Consider the following 15,640-nt stretch of genomic DNA (forward strand, 5'->3'; position numbering starts at 1 on the left):
GGCAAATTACACTCTAGCCTGGGTGGCAGAGCAAGACCCTGTCTCTAATAAACAAATAAATAAATAAAGGCAAATTAGATCTCTCTGAAGGGAAGAGACGACTAGAGAAGAAAGATTAGGTAAAGCGCATGTGGTAAAATGTTAACTGGGGAATCTGGATGAAAGATATACAGGAGTTCTCTGCACCATTCTTGTAACTTTTTTGTAAGCCTGAAATTATGACAAAATGAAAAGTTATAAAACATGAGGATAAAATAAACACAATGGCCCAATAAATAAAAGCTGAGAGAATTTACTGATAGCAAACCTGCGCAATAAGATATGCTAAACAAAGGCTAAATGATGTAGCACATTTGGCTAAAAGAAAATGGTACCATATTAAAACTCAGATCTACAAAAAAGTGAAAAACACTGGAAGTGAAATGTAGATAAATATAAAAGACCATCCTTTTTCTTAATTTCTTTAACTGATTTTTGAAGCAAAAATAATAACAGAATATCTATAGGGATATATAATAGTCTATTTAATATTAACAATACATATTTATTAACAATAAATAACTGCATAATGTTTAAAAAATGTGAGATACCTCAAACAACTGCACTATTGTATATACATACAAATTGATCTTGCCTCCCACAGTGGCTACATAGAAGGCTATGTACTTATTATAATAATGCTGCCACTATTTTAAATATTTGGAACTTCCTATTTGGGGATACTTTCAGTGATAACTTATGAATCCAGAACCTGTCTCATTACTTGATATTTTCAAATGTCTTCTTACCTAAAATAATAATGCCCATTCTGAGCATCTTTTCATTCATTGTAAGAGTCTCCAAATGATTTCTGAATATTTCTAAAGAATAAATCTAACTACATATCAGTGTTGCTGAATTAAAAGTTTTGTCATTTGTGGTAAAAATATTTTTTTAATGAATAGTTATAAAATGTTCTGAGAAATAGCAACAACCACTGACTCTAAAATCACTGGACATATTGACCTTACAAACATTTTGATATTTACTAACTAGATAAAATTATTAACTAATATATAATTCTTTTCAAATTTTGAGAAGATATTTTAATAAAACCTCATTTATTTAATGGTCACTTAGCAATCTCAACTATAAAGGCAGCAACAGTGAATCAGACAATAGAGATAACTAACAAAAATAGTCTTTTGGTTTCTAACTCACAAGAGATTAGGAACACCAAATTAGGAGAAAGAATAGTGCTGCTGTAGAACAGAACAGTGACAGACTGGCAAAAACGAGAACTTAGAAACTCTGGGGCTTTTCAGATAAGTGTACACTGATCCGAATACTTCCTAGTGACTCTGAGAGCATCATTACTTGCCTAGCACAAAATACTGTATATTTGGAGATAGGGCCTTTAAAGAGGTGACTAAATTAGAATGAGGCTGTTAAAGTGGGCTCTAATCCAGTTTGACTGGTGTTCCTACAGTAAGAGGAAATTTGGACAAAGAGAGACACCAGGGGTTCCTGTGCACAGAGGCATGACCATGTAAGGACAAAGCAGTGAGAAGGAGGCCAGCGACAAACCAAGGAGAGAAGCCTAGCACAGATCCTTCCCTTACAGCCCTCAAAAGAAACCAACCCTGCTGGCACCTTGCTCTGGGGCTTCTAGACTCCAGACTGTGAGAAAACACATTTCTACTGCTTAAGCCACCTAGTCTGTAAAATTTTATGTTAGCTCTAGCAAACGAATACATTATGTATTCTTTATGTTCAAAGATTTCAAATTTATAGCCTGTGTCTGATAAAAGACCAGAAAGAATAAAATTCAAAGTTTTAATTTTTCTCTTAAAAGGGCAATATTCAAAACCACAATGAGATGCCACTTCATACCATTTTCTGTTTCCAAAAGAAAACAAAGAAAAAAAAAAAACCACGTGTTGGCAAGGATGTAGAGAAATTGAAACCCTCAGGCATTCTGTAAATAATGTAAATGTATTTTTATACTTACATTATTGTAATGTAAATAATATGTAAATATTGTAAATAATGTAAAATAGTGCAGCCACTGTGGAAAACAGTTTCATGGTTCCTCAGACAGTTGGACATAGAATCACCATATGATCTAGCAATTCTACTCCTAAATATATACCCCAATAAACCGAAAGAAGTCTTAAAAAGATTTTTGTATAACCATGTTCATAAGCAGCATGATTCACAATAGCAAAAGGTAGAAGCTTTTTTTGATGAACACCCACGTGTCCATCAACAGATGAATGGATAAACAAAATGTGATATATACATACAGTGGAATATTATTCAGCCTTAAAAAGGAAAGAAATTCTGACACATGCTACAGCTTGGGTGAACTTTTAAAATATTATGGTAAGTGAAATAAGCCAGATACAAAAGGACAAATACTGTATGATTCCACTTATTTGAAATACCTAGAATAGGCGAATCCATAGAAACAGAAAATAGTGGTTTTCAGGGGCTGGGGGCAGGGGAAAACGAGGTGTTATTGCTTAATAGGTGCTGAGTGTCTGTTTGGAATGATCAAGAATTTCTAGAAATGGATAAGTGGTGATGACCGAACAACACTGTGAATATACTTAATACCACTGAATTGTAGGGTTAAAATGGTACATTTTATGCTATCTATGTTCTACCACAAAACAAAAAAATGGCAATACCTGAGTAAATGGAATGTCATAATCCCTGTAGAAACCAGTTCTTTTTTTATGGGAACTTTCTGTATGTTCAACATCTGAATCAAGGCTGTAGTCCGAACTATCATCACTAGATGGGGAATTATGCTGAAGGGAGGGGAAAGACAAATATGTTACATTTGCAGAAGGAAGAAAATTTTACTAGTAATTAGATGAGCTTGTTTCAGCCAAAGGTACCAACCAGTAGATTATATTATTCCAGGAGACTCTGAAGTACTACTGAAAAATTCTTGCTCCAAAGGCCACCACCATTCCAACTTCGCTGAGGTTTTCTGAGAAGAAAGTATATCTTCCTCTCTGCTCAGAAACTTTATGACATTTTCCTCATTATCCCTTTGACCTAAACAGAAATATTCCGCCCCTGTGCTCTAAAATGATCTACATTTAAGCTAAACCTAAAGAAAGTAAAATTGGCTCCTAGATCACCAAAAAGGGTCATAGAACATGAGTAGAATATGTATTAATTTGTTTTTACCTAAAATGGCTTTGGAGTTCTTATTCTATTGCATGAGTACCCTAAAACTAAAAGATACCAAAACATTACAAATTACAAAAATAAAATAAATCTGGCCCACAAAATTGAACAAAAGTGAAATGAAAAGCATAAGTAACTGATAATTATTGATGTCAAGTATAATGATAATTGATATCAAGAGTAACCATTTTCAAGTATTAATATAATTTAAAAAAAAAATGGGACCAAATCTTCTCCATCTGGTCAAAATGATTACCCTCCCGAGTTGAGCATTCTCTTTAAAGAGTTCTTACATTTCTTAGCAATGAAGACACTGGCTCTGTGTATTACTATCCTTGCAGTCCCAGCATCTAGATCTAGTACAAACACAGTAAAAATTTGCTGCAATGATTGAACTCTGATGCTCTTATAAGGGAAGGCTCTGTTTTTCTCTAACCCATCCTGAAATGTTATTTTAGGAAAGACAAATTGCTTTCCTCCATCTTGTTCCTAAATGGTCTGGAGTTTGGTTTTTATGATTTTATTGCTTTTGTCTTTGCTGATTTGATAGATGATATGAAGAAATATTTTTTAATTATGCTGTCAAACGCTTCAACTTTAAGTATCTAATCATTCTTGGCTAGGATTTAAGATAAATAGTATATATTTAAAAGCCAAGTTTGCTCAGTCACCATGAGAAGGCAGCTCCAGCTCTAAGGAAAACCTTTTACCTGAAAAATGCTAGTAGAATTATACTCTGAAAAGATTTGGTCCTTGTGTTTCTTGGTAGGGTAGATTACAAACTCCAAAGAGTCTCAGACTTTTTGACTCTCTGGAATTAATTTCAATAGGCAGTACTTTTCTAGAAAATTTTCCATTTCATCTTGGTTTTAATATTTAGTTTCATAAAATTATATACATAAATTTCTTATGATTTTAATTTCCTTTTTGATAGTTATTTCACCCTCAGCATATATACATTTATTTTTCTTTCCCTTTTTATTATTGATTAGTTTGGTCAATGATAAATATGTTGTTGATCTTTTTAAAAAAACTATTGGCTTTCATTCTAATGCATTCACTTGTGCTCATAACTTTATTAAGTACTTCCTTTTTGTTTTGTTATTATTCTATGCTGTTTGATCATAGCTTATATTGTTTTCTTAATTTTTTGTCATTTTTAAGTATTAGGTTAAATTTTTCATATGCTTTGTGGGCATGCTTTCTTTTCTGGAAGACTTCCTCACCATTATTCCCTTTTATCTTACAATAACAACTATGAAATGTGACCATAGTCCTATCTTGCTTCTCATGTGAAAAAAATGGACGGAATGGACCAAGAAAGCTTTCCTAGCTTCATAGTTCTAGGGTTATCTCTTCTGCTGTTAGCATGAAGTATTCAAAAATATGGTTATTTTCTGAGCTATGCCTCTTCTGCTTCCTTCCCCTACTTGTTATCTATTTCTTTCCTTGGCCCTATATGCCTGTTTCTCAATGTAGATTCTACTTCCAGCAGTTACCTCCTCAGTGTGGGACTGTCGTAGAAAGGGATTTGGTTGATTCGTATTAGGGGTTCATCAGGTCCAGATCTTTTCAGCACCGTCCAATTTCTGTGGTCACCTTACATTCATGCATGAACTGGTGATAGTATAGCCCCTCCCAGTTTCTGTTGCTGTTTTCAGGCCCATAAGTTTTCCATGCTGGGCATGGACCATTTGAAGTGAATATCTGTTGGCAACTTGGTTTCTGGAAGTCTCTTTATTTTCCCTCTGCTTCATTTGTAGTGATGCTGTTGCGACACTGGTCTTGTTGCTGTCTATGGTTTGGCTCCAATCATTTGTATTTTTTAGGTTTATTAGAGATAACTTGTTTCTTTCTTCTTTCGTAGATGTTGTCAATGGGTTTTGGTTGTGTTATCCTAATTCATGCGATTTTAATGGAGAAAATTCAGGGAGTTTCAAAACCTGCTCTGCCATTGCTGCCAACTTGTCCATGATTTCTCAGTCAGCACAGGTTCCCCTTCTTCCCTACCCCAAATACACATAATTCTCCATCCAGTACCCTGCTGTTTTTCTGATAGCATTTGTTTTTCACTTGTGTGTTGCCTCTCTCCTTCCCATTGCAATGTAATCTCTTTAAGAGTCAACTATTTCACTCACTACTATAACCCTCAGCACATATTAAAGGTTTCCATAGTAAGCACTCAATCATACATATAAATGAATACGTAAATAAATAGATGGACAATGCGAATGCGCTAATCTGTATCTGCAGAGAATGAAACTGTCTTTCCTTAACCTTCCAATATCCATGTATACAATTTTCCATCAATTAAAATATTATTTATTTCAATCTGTATTAAAATTTAACTGAAGCCCGGCGTGGTGGCTCACACCTGTAAACCTAGCAATTTGGGAGGCCATGATCAGCAGATCACTTGAGCCCAGGAGTTTGAGCCCAGCCTGGGCAACATAGCAAAACCCTGTCTCTACTAAAAAAAAAAAAAAAAAATTAGCCAGGTGTGGTGGCATGCACCTGTAGTTCAGCTACTCAGGAGGTTGAGTGGGGGATCACCGAAGCCTGGGAGGTTGAGGCTGCAGTGAGCCAAAATTGTGCCACTGTACTCAAGCCTGGGCAACAGACCCTGTGTCAACAACAAAAAAAGATTTAACTTAATTACTTTTTAAATCTTTAAGATAATTCATATAATCTTTGTTTAGAAAGTTTAATCACATAAATGAAAATATCTAATCCATATGTTTTATAATAAAATCATGACTTCTGCTTTCTAATTTTTAATATATTTCATAAAAATTTATCAAAGAATAAAAAGTAGATTCTAACTAACCTTATGTTTCTCACGTTTTCGCCTTTTGGATTTTTTCTTCTCTCTCTCTTTCTTATGTTTTTTTCTTGATTTTCTGTAGGCTTTCTCACTTTTCTGCTTTTCATTCTCTTTTGCTTCTTTTTCTTGTATTTCTTCAAATCCTGCATCGTCTATTTCACCATCTTCTAATTCACCATCTTCTCTACAGAAGGAAAATTTTAATTTTCAAATATCAATTCTAAAACAAATCTTATAGAAACATTTTCAAAAGAAAAAAAGCATATGCTAAGAATTTATGTTATATTCATTTAGACAAGTGCTTGAAAAATTTTTCTATAAAGGCCCAGATAGTAAATATTTTACATATGCAGGCTGTATATGGTTTCTGTTGCGAATTCTTCTTCATTTAACATTCCTTTAAAAATGTAAGAACCATTCTCAGCAGCCGAAGTTTGCAAACCTCTTAGATTACAATCACTGATTCTCACAAAATGAATGCATGAATAAATACAGTGCTATCCCAAAGTACTGCAACAGTTACCATCTACTAAACTTTCTTCAAAAAAAGGAATTAAACTAAAATGCTATAAGAAACACTCGACTTACAAGAAGGTATTTTTAACTTAGTAGCTCATAGACAGCTATAGTTTTAAACTAAAAGCAACCTAAGAACCAAGAATGGGCTGCCCTTGGGGAAAGAGGATCTAGAATCCGGTTGATGCAGCTTATGGCTTCAGCTTATGGCTTGTCACTATGCGTACAGTCCTTAAATTATTATTTTATTTCTAAAAAATAATTCTTTAAATAGATAATACAGGCATGTGGCTTAAAGGGAAACCTCAAAAGGCACAAAAGGATCTGTCTCATTTTAGGTTAAAAAATACTGTATCACTATCAAATAATTAAACATTTCTTCATTTGAATATCATAACTTCTTTTTTCTTTATTATATGTTCCCTTTCCTGTGCTTACACATTTTCAGAAATTTTAGTAGGTGTGCATAGCAGAATTTGTATTTTGTACTTAAATATTATACATTTCATGGCTGTGTATTTATTTGATCAAGTTCTTTTATATCATAAATAATTCACATAGAGCTGGGCATTTGACTGCTTGCCGATAACTCAGCAATAAGCATTTTTAAGCGTGAAGTTATTCTTTGGTTGAACTTTATTCTTGATATGGGGCTTACTTAAGAGTCAGATATCTGGTCTACAGAAATTACCATGCTCAGGAATTCTGACATGTATCGCCATGATGCTTTGCACAAGGGCTGCACCAATTTAGATCATCTTTGGCAGTGAATCAGTGGATTAGTTTTACTACAACTTTACTAATGGTGGTGGTGGAATTTCAGTTGCTTTTTTTTGCCAGCTTAATAGGTCTAAAATTTTACTTTCTTTGATGACTAGTGAAGTTGAATTTTCCCTGCCTGTTATGTAGCATGCATACTTTACCTGTTTGTGTCACTGTCCTTCTTTTGGATTGGGGTCACACCATTTTTTTAAGCTTATCTGTATAAAATTTTATTCAAAACTAGTACTGTTGGTCATATTTAATACAAATGATTTTCCTAATTTGAAAAAAAAAAAGTTTTTAAAAAGCTTTTTTTTGAGACAGGGTCTCACTCTGTCACCCAGACTGAAGTGCAGTGGCACAATCTCAGCTCACTGCAACCTCCGCCTCCCAGGTTCAAGCGATTCTCATGCCTCAGTCTCCCCAGTGCTGGGATTACAGGCACACACCATCACACCCGACTAATTTTTATATTTTTATAGAGATGGGGGTTTCACCATGTTGGCCAGGCTGGTCTCAAACTCCTGACCTCAAGTGATCTGCCTGCCTTGGCCTTCTAAAATGCCAGGATTACAGGCACGAGCCACCATGCCCAGCCAGTCTATATTAATTCTTACCAACAAAGTAAACACTAAGTAAACAAACAAAAAAACAAATTTTCATACAGATAGTAACAAAACTCAAGCCACAAAACAATTCCTTAACGTGAATCTGTAAAAAAGATTCATAATAAAACTATAAATCTAATTTCTTTCCAAATACTAGTATCTTTGCTATTATGGAGGCTGAATCCTAGAAACAAGCTGACTTCTATATTGATTACGACATTTTTAAAGATGGAAACCAAAATATTCATTAACGGTATTTTTAAATGCAAATAAACCAATCGACACACATGGAAAGATGAATACATAAAACAATTTTAACATTTAATCATACTTCCAAAACACTGTAGTTTGAAAAAATGCAAACTACTACAAATAGTACATGCAGAAAGGCAAATGTCTATGTATATATGGCAGCAAAGAAAAACAACTAAACTATGGTGTGTGCATTTTAAAGGTAATTCAGAATTACCAGGTATGTGTAATTTCTAAAACACAAAACTGATAATGTCACTCTCCTGCCATAAATCTTCAATGATATGATACGATAGCTCAAATCTGCTTCAAAATAATCCACTACGGATAGTGGACGTGGTCTTAATAAGATTGGCCATGAATTGGTAAACTGCTGAAACTGTGGGATGTGTATATGAGGATTCATTCTATTCTTTATACATTTAAGGGGTTCTGTAATAAAAACATAATCTTCAATGGTTCCCTCTGCTTACTCAGCTACTTTCAGTTTCTCAAGTCTACAAGCCTTAAAAAGTGCCTAAAATCTCTCAATGCCCAGCTCACGTCACCAGCCTCACCACAACTCCTTCACCTGGCTAATTCCAATTCAGTATTTCGGATGCAGTTTAGGTGTCATTTCCTATAAGATGTCTCCCATTACTACCCAGGTTTAGGTGAGATGCTTCATTCTAAGTACTCCTCTGCTAGCTCTCATTTCTCTTATCATTGCACTCTGTACATTATGTCAAATGACTTGTTTGTTCGTTGGTGAAAGCAGGGTGTGTGACTGTCTTTTACAGAGGTATCTCTAGCACCTAGCATGGCACTTTGCTATTTACTGAATGACTGAATGTATAATACCCATAACTCTTGCATCGTAGAACAGGTATATGATACTATCCTAAAGTGGCTATAAAGTCACTGGAATTTTCCCCAGCTTCTATTATAAAATCAAAGAGATATATATTCACTTAGACTTGAAAATTGCTTATGAGGCAGTCTTGACATTCTGGCTATTTCAGTTAAAATGTTTTGAACTTTTATAAACGATAAAACCTTATAATCCAAAAAAATGAGTGCACATATTCACTAAAAGACAAGTATAAGAATGTTTTTGGCAGCTCTAGTCATAATAGTAAAAAATTATAAACAACAAATCTCTATCAACAGGCAAACAGATAAATAAATTATACTTTATTTATATCAGAATACTAAAAAGAAAAAAATTAACAACTGCTACAAAAAATATAGAGGAATCTTATAGACATAATGAGGAGCAAAATAAGCCAGACAAGAGACAGTACTGTATGATTTCATTTATATGCACTTCGAAAACAGACAAACCAATATATAACAGAAGTCAGAATAGTGATTACCTCTTGCAGGAGTGCAAGTGACAAAAAAAGGGGTATTAAGGAAACTTCTGAGGTATTGAAATATTCTGTATATTGATCTGTGTGGTGATTACTATACATACACTATACATATTTGTAAAAACTCATCAAGTTATACATTTAAGTACTGTGTACTTTGTTATCTATATTTATACAATAAAATTTAAAACACAAATGACAAAAAAATCTGTAAGTGTTTATCCTTTCTTTTATTGCCTCTCTCCTTCAACGTGAGCTCCTTAAAGCATAAAAAAAATTACACCTGGAAATCACTGCTTCATATTTAGCATTTTAACTAGAGCTATTTAAAAACAAAGTACACAGGCTAAAAATGCCCATAAATTCATGTCCTACTTTACATACATTATTTAAGTGTGAAATATGGGCCATTTATATTTGTTATGAGACATAAAACATTGCAAGCTTTTAACATTTTCTCTTTATTTTCCCTTACCCCTACTTATTTCAGCATTCATACAATAGCAGATTTAAACTTGTACATTTTTGTATGGCTACAAAAAATGTGAAAGAAAGAGAAAATAGAGAACAACAATTCACACTATGAACTGCTTCCAAACCCTTTGAAAGTCAGTTTTGGACACATGTGGAAAGCATGTGTGGTATCATGGAAAGAGAAGATTTCATGGGAGGAAAGCTGGATTCTTACTCCAGCTCTATCACCAAAATAAAAAAAAAGCTTTCTTAATTGAGCACCTAGTAATGTATCAGATACTAACTTAGTGATCTTGAGAAACACCTAGAAGAGGTCACGGAAATAATTAAGACTGCTTATCATTCTCCAGATTTGGAACCACCTTAATACTACAAGAGCTGTTTTGTTTACTAAACAAAAGATTTTTTAAAAATGTAATACATCAAATAGATAAGTTTCTAAGTAAATTATATATAGGTGATGTTTTATTAATATAAACATAATAGAGAGATTATGTCCTTTTTAAAAAAGGAGTAAATTCATGTTCTTGTACCAATTACTGGTAAATAACTGTCCAGTTAATAAACAAAATTAATTTAATAGATTTTATCTCTTAGGCAAATCTATATAGATACAAAGTAGATTAGGAGTTGCCAGGTAGATTAAAGGGAAAAACAGGGAGTGACTGCCAGTGGGTAAAGGGTTACTTTGTGGAGTGGTGAAAACGTTCTAAAATTAAATAGTGGTAATGACTGTACTACTCTGAATATACTAAAAATCTGTACACTTTAAAAGTGAAATGTATCTCAATAAAGCTGTTATTTTTAAAAACAGTTAAAAATATTTTTTCTCTAGATTTAAATATCTAGATTGGAGACAACTGGGGAAAATTGTAATACACTATGATATAAAAATTCAAGACTCTGAAAATGGTCAGTACCCTTGTCATTCATGATGTTCTTATTTTAAGGTAATTATTCATTAAATCTTTACAAACTGATATGCCTTAATAGAAGATTCTACTTTTTTCTATTCTGATATTGATGGCTATTAAAATAAATTAACCTGAACTATTCAGTCTTACCTCCACAGGTAGTTTCTGCTTTTTCTTTATGCTTGCCTAAAGGCTCCTGTTACAAGCTACAGATCAGAAACTGAGTCTTCTGGAAGAAACACAAAAGCCTCTATAAAAGACTATACAAGTACTCCTGATAGATGACAGTACAAAGACATTACTCATGAATGCAAACTTCTTGGGATAATATGATAATCACAAAAAAGACAATCTTCAGAATGTACGAAGTGACTGTGTCGGAATCGCCAGGATTTCTTTCCAGTCCAGGAGCAAGCGACTTAATAGAATTAGACTGCTTACCCTAAGACCAACAGAACAAAATTTCCTAGATGTTTGAAATGATTACTTATAACATTTTTCTGTTTCTGCTTTTGTACGAATTCACACAGTCATTTCTTCCTTACTATAGATGATAGGGTAGGATAACTGCTCTGTACTGCTGCCCTGGAAAACTTGCATGCCTCCACACAGGCCACTTAGGTAAGCCCAACGATAGGCTGACCTAAGCCTTGGCAGAATGCCCCGTGTTCCTTCAGAATACGGAAAGACAGGCAGTCTTGTGAGGTGCTGCTACAAGGCTATTTCTTACCTACCTCCGTATTTTGTAGGAGCCTGCTGGGAGTCAGTTTCTCATCCACCTTCCCTGGTTCCATGAGGTCTGAGATTCACCACCTTGCCCACTCCTTAGGATGTAGCCGTAGGCTAAAAAATTGCTTAGCTACAGGATGGAAACTGTTCCTCAGCAACAGAGTGCCCACCACTCACGTTACCTATCATTTGGCCCCGTTTGGTTTCAGTGTTATCCTGTGGATGAGGGACATGAGGAGCTGACACCATGCTGATCATGCATTTGTCTATGTAATTAATAAACTGTCTGAATCTGTCAGCATGCTTGATAGATAACTTGATTGAGTCTAGGCTTTGCCCATGCCTACTGTGATCTTTTCCCTCAACCTAAATAGCACATGTATAGTTCTCTTGATTAATTGTTAAACTAACTCCCTACCTTACCCCTAGCAAACTAGATATTTCTCCTCAAGGAAAATACTGTCTGCTCATACTGGGGCCATGGAAGATCCACTTGACATGAGTTTTTGTGATTTTCTGTTCATCTCAAAACTTGGCCTTGGGCATTTGTATCTTGGATGGCTTTCCGTATCTCCATTTTCTCTTTATAGTTTCATAAACAGTTCCTCTTAAAAAATTACTGGTAAAATCTGATGAGTATCAATAGTTTTAAAAGTGTTTTTTATCTTTATCCTTTATCCAATACATTCTTACACCTTCTGAAATTATTTAATTTGCAGAAACTTAGCTTACCCCTTTTTTGACTATCTACAGCAATGGCAATTTTTACTTGGTTTGTTTTACTCCTCAAGCCCATCTTAGAATTTGTCAAAGCCTCAACCCAAATATAAAATCCTTCAGGAATGAGACTTAGTACAAATATATGGGCAATATTATAAATTTTAATTAGCCTAATGGCCTCCATAGTCCTGTGACAACCTTTGCAATTTTTGCTGAACTCTATGCACCGTATCTCTACCCAAGAGATAACTGAGAATTCCTTTCTTATTTACTTTTGTTACAAGTAATTCCTCTTTTGTTTTTGAAACTACAGGTGGCTCTCCTAATTTTTACCTCCTGAATCAACAACAGATTTACTTATATTTGCCTCATGAGAACCTAACTTGCATATACACATAATAACTCTTGGTAACAATGTAATAATGAGATGATTTAAGAGACTTCTCATGTCTTCCAGGAGATCATGCTTACCTAGGAGTGTCCGAGAGGACACTGATCTCCCTGGATGGGGGTTACAAAACTCGAAAAAGCTATCAAAACTTGGTTAATAATGCTGACTGAAAAGATAAAGCCATAAAGCCCTAGAAGTATAACAAACTAATCTAAAATAATTAATCCAAGTGGTTACAGGTAACAGCATAGCTTTAGATTTCTTAATGGCACGCCAAGAAAAAAAATAGGACATATTACTAACATTCCCTGATGATTGTGGAGGGAAGGTTGACTAACCTATAGTCAAACTGAAAGAAAAGACAATTTGGCTAATCACAAGTGGACTCAGAAGGACCCTTGAGATCTGATCTCCTGGTCAAAGGAAGGAAATCTTTGGTCATCAACCTAAAGTGACTTCCAGTCTCTCCTTATCATCATTCTGGTTATTCTTGTCTCTCATTCTTCTAATGCCTGGTCTCCAGAGCTATATATGCCACTGCATAGCTGTTATTTCACTGATGGTACAAAAAATTATTTTGCAATGGAAGGAAAAATAAAGGGATTCTGACATTTAGTCAGGCCAAATGCCAAGTCCTTCAGTCAGAATTCCTACAAAGGTAATAAGCCATACAGCAGTGAATACGTAATCATCTGTTCTATTTCTACAGGACTAAGGGATGGTCAAAATAGGGGAGCGGATTCTTAAAACTCTGCTAGGTTCACCGGATGCAGTGGCTCACACCTGTAATCCTAGCACTTTGGGAGGCCAAGGCGGACAGATCACGAGGTCAGGAGATCGAGACCATCCTGGCTAACACGGTGAAACCCCATCTCTACTAAAAATACAAAAAGCTAGCCGGGCGTGGTGACGCACACCTGTAGTCCTGGCTGCTCTGGAAGTTGAGGCAGGAGAATGGCGTGAACCCGGCAGGCGGAGCTTGCAGTGAGCTGAGATCACGCCACTGCACTCCAGCCTGGGCAACAGAGCGAGACTCCATCTCAAAACAAAACAAAACAAACAAAAAACAAAAACCTCTGCCAGGTTCCCAGTCTGTGCACTCAAAAGTGTTGACCCTATGTCCCTTAGCTTAACAAATACTCACATCCCATCTCAGAACTCTTTGTTAAGAATGTCTGTGCTGGCCGGGCGCGGTGGCTCACGTCTGTAATCCCAGCACTTTGGGAGGCCGAGGTGGGTGGATCATGAGGTCAGGAGTTCGAGACCATCCTGGCTAACATGGTGAAACCCCGTCTCTACTAAAATTACAAAAAATTAGCCGGGCGTGGTGGCATGCAGTCCCAGCTACTTGGGAAGCTGAGGCAGGAGACCACGTGAACCCGGGAGGCGAGCAGAGCTTGCAGTGAGCCGAGATTGTGCCACTGCACTCCAGCCTGGGCTTGGCTGGTGAGCCAGACTCCATCTCAAAAAAAAAAAAAAAAAAAAAAGAATGTCTGTGCTTTTGTGACATAAGCAGAAAATAAAATAAAATAAAATAAAATAAAATGGAGAATTTCCAGTCCCCAAGTGAACCAATTAGAACATAATGCCTAGAATTGGCCAAGCACAGTGGTTCACGCCTGTAATCGCAACACTTTGACAGCCAAGGTGGGCAGACTGTTTCAGGTCAGTAGTTCGAGACCAGCCTGGCCAACACGGTGAAACCCTATCTCTACTAAAAACACAAAAATTAGCCAAGCGTGGTGGCGGGTGCCTGTAGTCCCAGCTACTTGGGAAGCTGAGGCAGGAGAATCTCTTGAACCTGGGAGGCAGAGGTTGCAGTGAGCTGAGATCCAACTATTGCACTCCGGCTTAGGCAACAGAAATGAGACTCTGTCTCAAAAAAAAGGAACTTAGCGCCTAGAATCCCTCCCAACATGTAATAAGCTTTATTTTCTTCTTCATCTATCTCTTCCACTTTCTGTGTGGCGAGAAACATTACTTAACCAACAAGCAGATTGATTTATATTTATTTATTTAAGCCCTGGTGGTATTTATATTATTCCTTAGAAGTATTTATAAAATATTTTATTGAGGCCTGGCACGATGGCTCATGTCTGTAATCCCAGCACTTTGGGAGGCCAAGGTGGGCGATTACCTGAGGTCAGGAGTTCGAGACCAGCCTGGCCAACATGGTGAAACCCCATCTCTACTAAAATTACAGAAACTGGCCAGGCATGATGGGACATGCCTATAATCTCAGCTACTCAGGAGGATGAGGCAGGAGAATTGCTTGAGTCCAGGAGACAGAGGTTGCAGTGAGCTGAGATCGTGCCACTGTACTCCAGCCTGGCCGACAGAGTGAGACTCTGCTCCAAAAAAAAAAAAAAAAAGAGTATTTTATTAAACAATCTATGAAATATGTAAATAATCACATAATCACAGTTAAAATTCTAGAGATTAAGATGAAACTAAAACTAAGATTAGCTTACATAGTGTATGCCAGAAACCCCTAACTAATTTTTAGATGTGAGTGGCAAATCTGGCTTTGAGCTTCAAGAAATAAAAATTAGGCCTAATACAACAGTACTTCCAAGACAAAAACAGACCAGTTGCTCAAGAAAACCACACTTTTTTTCTGAGAGTAAGATCAGAGAGAAATTTCTCCGAGTCCTCATAATGACAATATTACCTGATGTAATGGACAGTACTTGGTATGACAGACACTGTCCTCAAGAGTGTCCATACAATCAATGCAACATTTTATTGCTTACAGAATATGCCAATTTGAGCCAAGGGCACACTACCAAAGTTCAATTAAGAAAAAACAATTATGTAAAGGAACAAAGTACTACTGTGCGAGTACACAATTGTCTGACATTCTGACTTAATCCAGAGATGAAATCCAAAATATCTGGAGTCGCAATTCTTAAAAA

General features: G+C 35.8%; 1 protein-coding gene across 1 annotated transcript in view; it reads right to left on the minus strand.

Moving 5' to 3' along the window:
- The window catches only part of ZC3H6 (zinc finger CCCH-type containing 6), a 59,051-nt gene that overhangs the window by 28,194 nt on the left and 15,217 nt on the right, over positions 1–15,640 (minus strand). Inside the window, exons 2-3 of the mRNA XM_003909131.5 lie at positions 6,011–6,191; positions 2,673–2,795 (exon numbers count right to left, since the gene is read on the minus strand). Of these exons, the coding sequence (XP_003909180.5) occupies positions 2,673–2,795; positions 6,011–6,191 (304 nt within the window). The remainder of the gene's footprint in view (positions 1–2,672; positions 2,796–6,010; positions 6,192–15,640) is intronic.

This window comes from Papio anubis, chromosome 14, assembly GCF_008728515.1.
Source record: "Papio anubis isolate 15944 chromosome 14, Panubis1.0, whole genome shotgun sequence".
NCBI classification, from domain to species: Eukaryota; Metazoa; Chordata; class Mammalia; order Primates; family Cercopithecidae; genus Papio; species Papio anubis.